A 12,000-nucleotide genomic window follows, 5' to 3' on the forward strand; every position below is an offset into this window, starting at 1 on the left:
GTTGCAACAGCTGAAACACAGTGTCAGATCAAGAATCCAGCTGTCCTCTTAGAACCACATTAAAGATCTGCAGAAATGTCAAAGTTACTTTTCTGTTTTAGAAAATAATCGTATTCCATATATATATAGATTGCTGCTCTAAAATATTGGCTTCCCAGTTGCAGGTTCATGGATAGCAAATATTGATCAGCATGATGGCTTGAGAAAAACCAGGCTTGAGCCCTGGCTGTTGGATTTGATAGCAGGAAAGTCGTTCGGGACCACTGCCCTTCCTGTGGAGTAACAGGGATGTAGGTTCAGAAGAGAGTGCGAGAAGAAGAAAGCCGAGACTGTAAGCACAGACAGCTTGATGGGGAAGCCTTGCTGTAACGGGACTAGAGTGAGCGAATTACAAGGGATGGGGCAAAGCTGAGTGTTCAAGATCAGAGGGCGTACGTCGATGGGAGTGGTCCCCCTGGGGCAGTGTGAGATGCTCAGGTGCTCAGGTGGAGCATGGCCTCAGATGCGCACATACATGATCGCTCCTTCATTATCACGGGAAGGCAGAAGAGACAGACATAACCACTGATGAATGGCATAAGCTCATAGAAAAAGACATTCATGTCCAGAAAAATGGTTGAAAGAGCTGGGGAAAGTGTGCAGACTGCTGTCATGTGACGACACTAACTGATTTTGATCTGGACGCCTTCCATGGTAAATTTGAGACTGTGGGGTGAAGATTCTATGGTTTTTCTACATAGAAACGACATCCTTGAGAAGTTAACGTTTCAGAGGGCGCAGTGATGGCGGGCTGCTTCACAAGGTCGGGTTGCTTGTCACTTGTGGCTGCTGTGTCTGGGATGGTTGGAGTGGGCTTGAGATAGCTACTAGGCTGAACGTCCCTCAGCTGCTTCCCGGCCCTGACTGTGGAATATTTTAAGATTCCATTCATTAAGATTCTTCGCAGACAGACTAGATCACTGCCAACCCCTAGATCCCAGTGGGGTACTGGAGTGTATTCTAAACCCTTGGCTGCAGGAGAGAGAGGTGATTTTAAGGCAGTCCCTCGTCCAGTTCACAGCATTTTTTCTGGGAGCTCCATGGTGGCCTTTAGGAGGTATTTGTGTCTCTGGACGGCTGGAGCATGGCAACTGTGGCCCTTGAAGTCTCCCCATCAGCTGCCACCTCTATGTCCTTAGCCACTTGACAGCTCATCGTTCCATAGCACTTAATGGAGTACCTACTGTGTGCCTGGCACTTAATGGAGTACCTACTGTGTGCCTGGAACACAGTACAGAGCAGATAGGAGCTGGCCATGTGGCGACGGAAGAACTTGGGATTCTCTGTTCCCTGTGCTCCCTCCCCGCTCAGTGACACTTCCTCCCCAGTCACCCTCTCACGTCTCAGCCTGTATGGGAGCAACACTCTCAGGTTAGTAGGACCAGAAGATGCTGGCCTTCGTATCGAGTTGTGATTCAGCCCTGTGCAGTTGGTAGAAGGGCTGAAATTCGTCTGTCCTGCCTGCCTTGAGTTCCTACAGTGCAGGGGGGTGGGGCATATGCTAGAGCCTGCTGGAAAAAAATGCAGCCAGGTTAACACTGTTTTAAACTGCTTGGCCTTTCAACAGCCAAGAGAAGCGTTCCTAGGAAACCAGGTTTCTCTTGCTTCCATTTACGAAGGCTCCATTTCTAAAGAGCCGGATGCTGTGATAAACTGATAGGAAGAACGCTGGATCGCATACCCTTGCTCGGTGTACTTGACACTGCCTTTCTCCTGATAGCCAAGTGTTTGTCTTCTGCAGCTGCCTGTCCCTGAGGACCCTGAGCACACAGTGTGCCGAGCTTTCATTTCTGAAGCTGCATTTTCGAGTGGTTTTCAGAATGGCGAAGGCTGTACACTGCCCCCTTGGAATCTTTACTTCTTTTTATCCCATACGTACCGTGTGTGTGCCTGGTGCAGGAGGAGGACAGAAGAGGCCTTAAATCTGGAACTGGAGGTGCAGGTGATTGTCAGTCAGCTCCTGTGTGACGGCTTGGGGCTCAGCCTGGGCCGCTCTGGACCACCAACCGCTCTCTCCAGCCCCAAACTTCTTGAAGCTACAATTTACCAGGAACCAAATGAAGGCGCCAGGGCTGGGGGGATGGCCCGCTTGCCACGAAGGAAGGGCGCCCGAGTTCAGATCGCACAGAACTCACACCAGTGCTGGGTGGGTGTGGTGGGTTGTCTGTAACTCAGCGTCAGAAGGCAGGGCTAGAAGAGATCCCTGGAGGAGCTGCTGTCGGGATCTGGCCTCGTTGGGGAGTTTGATTGAGAGACCCCGTCTCACGGAATAAGGTGATGGAAGGTTTTCTGTATCAGCCTTGGGCCCCTGTGACATCAACAATACCATTACTGAGGTGACCTTGGATCTGCCCAGGGAAGGAATGGCCCACCTCAGGCCGCTGTCACTCCTTCAGCCTCTTCCCCTGACGGCCATCACTGCACTGTCCGGAACCAGCAGAGAGGCAGAGTGTGACAGAACAAGGACAATTTGAAGTGTTTCTCTTCCCTTCACACCCCACCATGTCCACACTATTTAGAGGGGGGCCATTGGTACAGACTCCATAGACTTTTTATATAGGGGGGCCATTGGTGCAGACTTTTTGCTGCTGAGACTTAACTGTGATTAAGCTTCACCGTCAGCCTGACTCAAATTAGACTCGCTAAGGAGACAAACCTCCATCCGGGGTATTTCCAGAGAGGTCTCCTGGGGCAAGGAGACCCTGGATGTAGGCAGGACCATTGCACTGCCTGGTATCTGAGTCCAGAGGGAATGAGGGCGCGGTCTCCAGAGTTCATCCTCTGACCTTCCCAGATGAGAGACAGCTCTGCTGCCACAGCTGAGGCGCAGCCTGCCGCTGTCTTTCCCACCCTGACAGACTGTGTCCTTTGCACCATGAACCACAGTAAACCTTCCCTTCACAGGCCGCTTCTTGTCAGGCATCTGGTCGTAGCCCCGAGAGAGGCAATCAATACACTTTGAACTGCTGGATGATAACAGTGTGCCATGGCTGGTTGTGCCTCGCTGTGTGCCTGGTACATTAAATATTTTATACTCATTACCTCAGTTTCTTCAAAACTAGGATTCTTTTCATTTTACGGATAAGAAAACTGCAAGACACAGAATCTGTAAACATTTCTTCTTGATTTCTTGTATTTGAGGGTTGCTTTGGGCACCATTGACAGTGTTGGGAGTGGTTGTGTTTTTTGGGGTGTTTGCTTCAGTTCTGGATTCCTCTCGTATGTGTTTGGACAGCGGAACCCCTGGCAGAAATCAATTTGATTTTGGCTTACTTCATTTCTCCGTTGCTTAAGTATTCTTTGTTTTCACAGTGAAATAGGTTGTTGGCAGAGAAGCACTAAAAAAGTTAGAAAAGTTATAACAGAGATTAAGGGCATTCTTGCAGAATTAGAGACTTTGAAGAGAACCCAGAGGTCATGTGTCCTCAGCTTTTGTGGAAGACCTCTGGGAACAGTCCACAGCCCCAGGGTGTTCCCCGTAATGTCTCCCAGTTCTTCTTCAGCATCTTCTCAGCCATGAAGGCTCAGGTAGGTGCATCACCATAGGGTCATTCCTTCAAGAATGGGGTTGCTTGGCTCCTGTCCTACACCCACCAACTCCTCAGAAACAGCATGTTCCCATTACAGATCAGGTCACAGACCTGATCACTGCAAAGACCTGCTCACAGCCTGGGGAAGCTTGCAGTTAGTTAGGAGAGGGATTTTTTAATGACGTGTATTGCTGCAACGGCAGCCACACAGTCCGAAAGTGTGACATCATCTCGCTAAGGTACCTGGTATGGGTAACAGGATCTTCCGCTTCGGAAACCCCAGAGATTCCATCCACAAATCCCATGAGAACTAATTAATGAAGGACTCAGGGAAGTCAGCCTGCACAGGTCAACTGCATCTCTGTGCCCCACAGGGAATGATCTGAGGAAATTACAAAACAGTTCTATTTACAGTAGTTTCAAGAAGAATGAAATACTTGGGGCTGGAGAGATGGCTCAGAGGTTAAGAGCACAGGCTGCTCTTCCAGAGGTCATGAGTTCAATTCTCAGCAACCACATGGTGGCTCACAATCACCTACAATGAGATCTGGTATCCTCTTCTGTTATGCAGGCATACATGCAGCCAGAACACTGTATATATAATAAATAAATAAATAAATCTTAAAAAAAGAGTGAAATAACTTGAGAATTAATCAAGAAAATGAATGCCATATACAACAAAACCCCCAAAATATTACTGAAAGAGAGTAAACATAAGCGAGAATACATTCCACATTCTTGTGTTGAAAAATGTAAGATGTCAGCATTATCCAAATACAAACAAAAAAACTAAAATTCTTACCAAATTTCTAGGGGCCCTGAATATCTTAAAACAATATTTGAAAGAAGAAAACCCTTGGGGACTCATGCTTCCTGATTTCAGGAATTATTACAGAGCTACAAGCCAGGCCTGGTGACACACAGGTGTAATCCCAATACCGGAAGACGGAGGCCGGAGGGTCAGGAGTTAAAGACCAGCCTCCATTATATAGTGAGTTGGAGATCAGCCTGAGCTAAAGCAGACAGCATCTCCAAGCAAGCAAGCAAACAAAACAAGCTGAAGAGATGGCTCAGTGACGTGTTTGCCTTGCAGGCACCAGGACCTGGGTTCCGATCCTCAGAGCCCACGGTGTCAAAGCAGGCCAGTGGTTTGCAGCTGCAACCACAGCATTGGAGTTCTCTGGCCAGCGGTCTAGCCGGATCCACGCAACTCCCGAACCACCTGTCTCTATAACTCCCTGTTTCCCTGCCCTCTTCCATAACTCCGTTTTCCTGCCCTCTTCCATAACTCCCTCTTTCCCTCCCCTCTTCCATAACTCCCTGTTTCCCTGCCCTCTCCCATAACTCCCTCTTTCCCTCCCCTCTCCCATAACTCCCTCTTTCCCTCCCCTCTCTAACTCCCTCTTTCCCTGCCCTCTGGGCCTCGCAGCCACTATCCTACGCCCTGTCTCTGATTTTCACTATCCTAAATAGCTAACTTAAGCGGAATCATGGAGCATTTGCCTTTGATTGTGTCATGGTTACAAGAGGGTCTCACTGTAGCCCAGGCTGGCCTTGAACTCCTTACGTAGCTGAGCCTCACTTTGACCTCCTAACCCTCCTGCCTCTATCTCCCAAGTGCTGGGATTTAATCGAATGTGTGTGTATGTGTGTGTGTGTGTGTGTGTACATGTGTGTTGTATATATACACGTACATACAATTTCTTTATCTAGTCACCTGTTGATGGATATTTGGTTTACTCCCATGTTTTATCCATTGTTAATGATACAGCCGGAAGTAAGAGTATACAAACTTGAGGATCTTGCCTTTCTTCCTTCCTTTCTTTCTTCCTTTCTTTCTTTCTTTCTTTCTTTCTTTCTTTCTTTCTTTCTTTCTTTCTTTCTTTCTTTCTTTCTTTCTTTCTTTCTTTCTTCTTCCTTCCTTCCTTCCTTCTTTCTCTCTTTCTACCTTTCTTCCTTCCTTCCTTTCTTTCTACCTTTCTTCCTTCCTCCCTCCCTTCCTTCCTTCCTTCCTTCCTTCCCTCCCTCCCTCCCTCCCTCCCTCCCTCCCTCCCTCCCTCCCTCCGTCTCTCTCTCTCTCTCTCTGTCTCTCTCTCTCTTTCAGATATACATCTAGAGTTGAGGTCGTTGCATCATAAAATAGTTCTGTTTCTGATTCTTTGAAGAACCTCCATACTATTGAATTTTGGCTTGCTTCCTTAGAACCGAAGCTTTACCTAAGAGCTGTGACTGAGTAGCTGAGAACATTGCAGGAGACAGGGACCCAAACCCAGAGGCCTTTGAGTCAGGTCTCTGGCTGCCCGTGAGGCCAGAGCTTTGGTGTCTGTCTGTACGCTAGCAGCCCAGCCACTCAGCTGCAGGACGGCCATTTGAGAATGCAGCCACCCTGGTGATTTGGGTGCTGTTTCAGGGGCAAATCACAGAGATGCTCAATAATCAGAAATGTATTTCATCTGCATTTCCTCCTAACAGTGTTCCAAGGCAGGCGTCCCTGTTCGCCTACTCCCGAGATCTGTTGGGATGCGTTAGTGCCCACAGAGTGGGCCAGGGAAAGGAGCACTTCCTAGATGGCCTTTGGGTTCAAGAATTGTACACCTGCTGGTATAGGTGTATGAGGTGGGCTTCTATTTTCTTATACTTCTGGTTTTTTTTCCTTTTCCTATTTTTATAAACCATTCCCCTCCCCCACCTCCTCCCTACCATCTGTTCTAAGAGCTGGGAGTCAGGGCAGCCGTTCCTGTCATGAATGAAAAGCACAAGGCTGTTCCCTGTGCTCTTCCAGGCCTGTCTCCCCAGCGCTCTCCTCCACAGCCCAGGAATGTGTAAAGGGCTGAGTCAGCAGTCAGCTGCCGTGAGACAAAAACAGGGTGTCATCGGCTGGCAGATCCACACAGATGCTCTGGAAACCTGGAAACCTGGCCTGGCTGCTTCCTCTTCCTCAGGCCCCTCACTTCCTTTGCTGCTGGCTGCCTGCTGTCTGCCGTACTTTGGCCTTTCTGGCCAGGTTTCCTGGTCTCTAGGTTCCTGTGATTATGAGTGTTGATTTTCCCAGAATGCTTGGAAGGGTGGCACACTGGGTGAGGAGAAGCCAGGAAGACTATGATGCAGCTTTGACCTTCAGGACGGGGGAAGTGACGCCTAACAGGATGGGCCCTTCTGCCATTCTTCCTGGCCATTCTCAGTGTGAGTCACAGTGCTGGGCAAGTGCCCTGGGGAGTGAGGCAGTCCTGGTGCACAGCACAGGTGTACAGACGGGCTGGACAGTCCTGGTGCACAGCACAGGTGTACAGATGGGCTGGACAGTCCTGGTGCACAGCACAGGTGTACAGACGGGCTGGACAGTCTGGTGTGGCACAGCACAGGTGTACAGACGGGCTGAACAGTCCTGGTGCACAGCACAGGTGTAGACATGGGTTGGACAGTCCGGTGCACAGCACAGGTGTACAGACGGGCTGGACAGTCCGGTGCACAGCACAGGTGTACAGACGGGCTGGACAGTCCGGTGCACAGCACAGGTGTACAGACGGGCTGGACAGTCCGGTGCACAGCAGCACAGGTGTACAGACGGGCTGGACAGTCCAGTGCACAGCACAGGTGTAGAGACGGGCTGGACAGTCCGGTGCACAGCACAGGTGTACAGACGGGCTGGACAGTCCTGGTGCACACAGCACAGGTGTACAGACGGGCTGGACAGTCCTGGTGCACACAGCACAGGTGTACAGACGGGCTGGACAGTCCTGGTGCACACAGCACAGGTGTACAGATGGGCTGGGCAGTCCTGGTGCACAGCACAGGTGTACAGACGGGCTGGGCAGTGCTGGCCGCCCTGGACCGTCTTCCTGCTGTGCTCGCCTGGCTCACAGAGGCGAAAGGGGAGGCAGCCCAAGGGACTCTGTCTCGGGTAGTCTTACCCGGGTGCCTGTTGCATTGTTCTGAGAGCCAGCCTACTTCTGTTTAGACGGTGTCATTAGTGCCCGGCAGGTCATGATCCCTTAGCCAGGGCACCTAGTGCTTGCCTGCAGAGCAGACACTGCATCCTTTGGGGAACTGGGCCGAGACTGTGCATTAGATGATCGTTTACACTCAAGTAGGCCCTGGGATGTTGTTAATGAAAGTGGTCAGCCATGATGGAATTTGATGTGGGAATGCCCCGTGGTGGTCAGCAGCTCTGGGGAAGGGAGAGTTTACTTCGGAGTAGGCAGTACCCAAGCAAGGGGATGTCAGCTCGGGTGGCTAGAGCTGTTCTTTGGAGAGTAATATCCAAGATGATTGTCGAGGGATAGGATGGGCACAGGGCAACACTACAGCCTGGAAAGGCTTGAGAAGTGTGATGTGAGCCGGGCGGTGGTGGCGCACACCTGTAATCCCAGCACTCGGGAGGCACAGGCAGGCGGAGCTCTGTGAGTTCAAGGCCAGCCTGGTCTGCATAGTGAGTTCCAGGACAGCCAGAGCTACACAGTGAGATCCTGCCTCAAAATAAAACAAAAAAAAAATAAAAAGAAGAAATATGTAATGTGGAATCTTGAGTATGCTGGATTCAGCAAGAACTCTACGGTTCTGAGTGCATTGCATTCTGGCAAGAGGTAATCAGTGGCTGCCAGCTAGGAACAGAAAAACCATGTTCCTTCTTGGCACGGGTAATCCGGCCAGGTGTGCTCCGAACTTAGGGAATGTTGCGCTGTAACCCCAGTAGTGTTAGGTGTTTGCGGACACAGGTAGGGTGTGGGGTTGGGGTCGGAAGGGGCAGGGCACTGCCCGCCCTCGGAAGCCTGGTTACAGTCAGTCGCTGTTCCTGCCACCCTTTCTTCCGCCTCGTCATAAAGATGTCTGGATTTTTCCACTCTTACAAGTTGTTTTTTTGACTGACTACCATTTCTAAGTCTGGGCTTGTAAGAAAAGAATGGACTCTTTTTATGACCTTCAAAATGTTTTCTTACTGCTATGACCTAAAATAAACCGTAATTTAGGGGAGACCAGAGGATGGTTCCGATTAATCCCAGCATTTCTTTTGTTTGTTTTTGAATTTCTTCTTCATTTGTGGCGCTAAGGATGGAGCCCAGAGCCTTTGACATGTCACTGCTCTGCCCTGAGCCACACCCCTAAATAATGCATTCTTCTTTTTTTTAAATCCCGTGCTCTTGGCCACATGGATATCGACACAGGCCATGCTCATTAGCAATGTGGTTTTTAGTACCCAGAGCCAGGGGAGGGCTGCTGAGTGCGTCACAGTTTTGTGGTAAGAAGCCAAGCCAGCGTGTGTGGTGAGAATCACCGTCTTACACTCTTGGGCTTGTCCTCTCTCCTGGGAAGCAGGAGGGGAAACGCCGGTCCCTGTACTTCCCACCCCCTCCTACGGAACCCGAGCTGTGTCTCAGGGGTTTGGATTTAATCCCACGAAGCTTTAGCAGGATGTGTAGAAAAGCGGAATGTCCCCCGCTTCCCTGAGCATTCTGTTGCCTGGTGATTTGTCCAAAGAAACAGTTTCATTCAGTCTCGGGGTCATCCCTGTCATAGAATCTGGGGTCTGTCTCTGAGAATCGGTTCCATCAGCACCAACAGCCTGGGGGCTCCCACCAGCGTGAGTCCATTCACTGGATAAAGGGCTGCTCCTTGCCCCTCAGTAGTAAATGCAGTGCATCCCCACAGTTGTCGTGTCCCCCGTGTCGTCCCCCCCCCTCATCCCAGAGTAAAGCCTCTTCATAGCAAAGCTCCACCCAGTCTCCTTTATCCCAGAGGCAACTGATGATGAGTGAGGTGTTCTAACTGGAGCACTCCCAGAGTGCTGTGGCCAGAATTGTCCTAGCATTTGACTCGAAGGACTTGAGGGCTCCAAGAGGTGGCAGGCAGGTCATCAGTCCTTCCTCCTCACTTTCAAATGGGAACTCAGAGCCACGGGAGGAAGACTGACTTCCCGAGGGTCATGCAGCAGCCAGTGCGGGCTCCGGGCTGGGGTGGACTTCCTGCCCTCTTTGTTTCTTTGTCTCTGGATAGTAGTTCCAATAAAACATGGCAGAAGAGATGGGCGAGGAGTGGGTGCAGACGTATGTAAGGTTGCTGTTTCCCACCTGGTCAAAGGTTTGGCTGCACCCGTATGGGGAGACTGGTGGTGGTCATTTCTGATATTCTGGTATGGGTAACATCGTTATTCTAAAATATGAATTTGGAAATGTGGTGGCTGTAAGCCCACCCCGCATGTACCATGTGCAGTGGAAAACTTTGTGATTCTGATGTGTCAAGGGACTCCGATGTGTCTGTCCTCTGCTTCTTAGCCACCTCTGACACATCCTTTGGCTTTCTTCAGCCTTCTCTGTACTAATTCTTGCAGCCGTCTTTGAAGAGGGGTCTTCCTGATGGCCTCTGTCAGACCGGCATAGCTCAGGTCTTGTGCAGAGTCCTGGGTCCTTCTTGCTCATATCATAGGCCGTCCCATTGCGTGCCCTCTGCTTAAATATTTCCATTCCTTCCATATCAGTGGCTCCTAAACCTGGTCTCCCTCCTCAGCCACTCAGTCAACTTCAAGGTTAGTCATATTAGTACTTCCATTTCGTGGGCTCAAGACAGCGAGCTCATCAGCCGGCCACACAAAGGAGTGCTTATGGCTTTAATCTTTTGGCTTGCTGTAGTTTCCCAGATTCCTGGTGGCCTCCATCAGGAAACTGGGACTCACTCTTGACCCTCACGGGACAGGACAGCTGGAGCGACCTCCCTGCCCAGTCCCGCCTGCCCTCCTTGCCCAGCTGAAAGCCTCAGCCGTCCCCGAAGAGGCCATCGTAGTGTGTCTCTCTGCTCATGTTGCCACCAGACTGTCTGCTCCCCAGCACCCCGTGTGGTGCCTCGAGTGTTTTCAGTGCACGTCCGTCAAGGACGTGAGTGGTGTCCGTCTTTGGGAAGGAGCATGTCTCCGGGGACGTCTCATAAACACAGAGATGCTAACCATTTTCTTTCTCTCCCTTGTGTCCCGTTAGATTAAGGTGACAGTGCCAGGTGGATCCGCAGCCATTCCACTGCCCCTCGGGGGGCGTGCCAAGAGCAGGGGAGCATGGAGGAGAGGAAGCAGGAGACAACGAACCAAGCTCACGGCCTCTTTGACCGGTTTGTCCAGGCCACGACCTGCAAGGGAACCCTCAGGGCCTTCCAGGAGCTCTGTGACCACCTGGAACTGAAGCCCAAAGATTACCGCTCCTTCTACCCCAAGCTGAAGTCCAAGCTCAACTACTGGAAGGCCAAAGCCCTCTGGGCCAAACTGGACAAGCGGGGCAGTCACAAAGACTACAAAAAGGGAAAAGCGTGCACCAACACAAAGGTAAGCCTGGCCGTTCCTGGGACACGGGTCACCCACACGGGGACTTCAGCTGGCTTCCGGGAGGACTCGAGGAGCAGAGGGCAGGGGAAGAGCAAGGCCTCAGCCCAGCTGAAGGGGTTAAACTTGGTCGAAACTTTGTTTCCTGTGTTCATTTGACACTCCCCTCACCAGACCCTGAGTGGATTTCATGTCTTCTCTTATTGAACATTCAAAGCTTGAGAGCAGGTGGATAGAAAGTTTCTATTTTTCTGAAGCCCCCCCCCCCCCCCCCCAGCCTCACACTGTTAAGAGGATGCAGATGCAGCTCTACGTAGCCAGGCCCATGTGAGTATACTCTCTGAATGGGACTTCATGGGTCTTGGCCTGGCATCTTTTCCAGAGTCATCTTTCCATGTTCAGCACCTGGTAAGGATGTGTCACAAGTGTCAGGCTTCTTCCCATCCGTAGTCTGAAGGTCGACTGTAGTTCACAAACAAGGACCTTGTGGATGGAAGTATTTCTATTGCTGTCTTCCCGGTGTGGAAAAATGGAGTTTCCGCAAAATCGGCTTGAACTGAAACCTGAGATCTGCACTCACCTGAGTGTGAGCAAGAGTGAGAAGTGTCACTATACTCACCTGAGTGGGAGTAAGAGTGAGAAGTGTGCACTCACCTGAGTGGGAGCAAGAGTGAGAAGTGTGCACTCACCTGAGTGGGAGTAAAGTGAGAAGTGTGCACTCACCTGAGTGGGAGCAAGAGTGAGAAGTGTACACTCACCTGAGCGGGAGAAAGTGAAAGTTAAAGTGAGGAGAAGTGTGCACTCACCTGAGTGGAAGTAAGAGTGAGAAGTGTGCACACATTTGAGTCGGGATAGGTGTGAGGAAGAGAAGGGGACGGAGGCAGTCTCTGCCTTCCTCTTTGAAGAACTCCTGTGAGAAGTCTAGGAAAAGGTAGTAAACAAATTTCCTGTAGCTTCAGGGCTGTTATTTCGGCTTTTTGTGACTTTTAATTTATCCTGTGGGACACCTGGAGACCCGTCCCATGGAAAAGTTTGAAGATTTGAAGGCACGATTCTCATGAGTGACTACTAGACTTTAATTAATTAATTTTATTTATTTATTTTTGGTTTTTTGAGACAGGGTTTCTCTGT

At 50.5% G+C, this 12,000-nt stretch overlaps 1 protein-coding gene across 13 annotated transcripts in view; it reads left to right on the forward strand.

The window, feature by feature from the left end:
• Positions 1 to 12,000, forward strand: part of Mical3 (microtubule associated monooxygenase, calponin and LIM domain containing 3) — a 217,716-nt gene that overhangs the window by 89,980 nt on the left and 115,736 nt on the right. For all 13 annotated transcript variants that reach the window (XM_037204182.1, XM_028880423.2, XM_028880421.2 and 10 more), the window contains exon 2: positions 10,535 to 10,872. In XM_037204182.1, the coding sequence (XP_037060077.1) occupies positions 10,609 to 10,872 (264 nt within the window). In that variant the 5' untranslated portion in view covers positions 10,535 to 10,608. The remainder of the gene's footprint in view (positions 1 to 10,534; positions 10,873 to 12,000) is intronic.

This window comes from Peromyscus leucopus, chromosome 3, assembly GCF_004664715.2.
Source record: "Peromyscus leucopus breed LL Stock chromosome 3, UCI_PerLeu_2.1, whole genome shotgun sequence".
Classification (NCBI taxonomy): Eukaryota; Metazoa; Chordata; class Mammalia; order Rodentia; family Cricetidae; genus Peromyscus; species Peromyscus leucopus.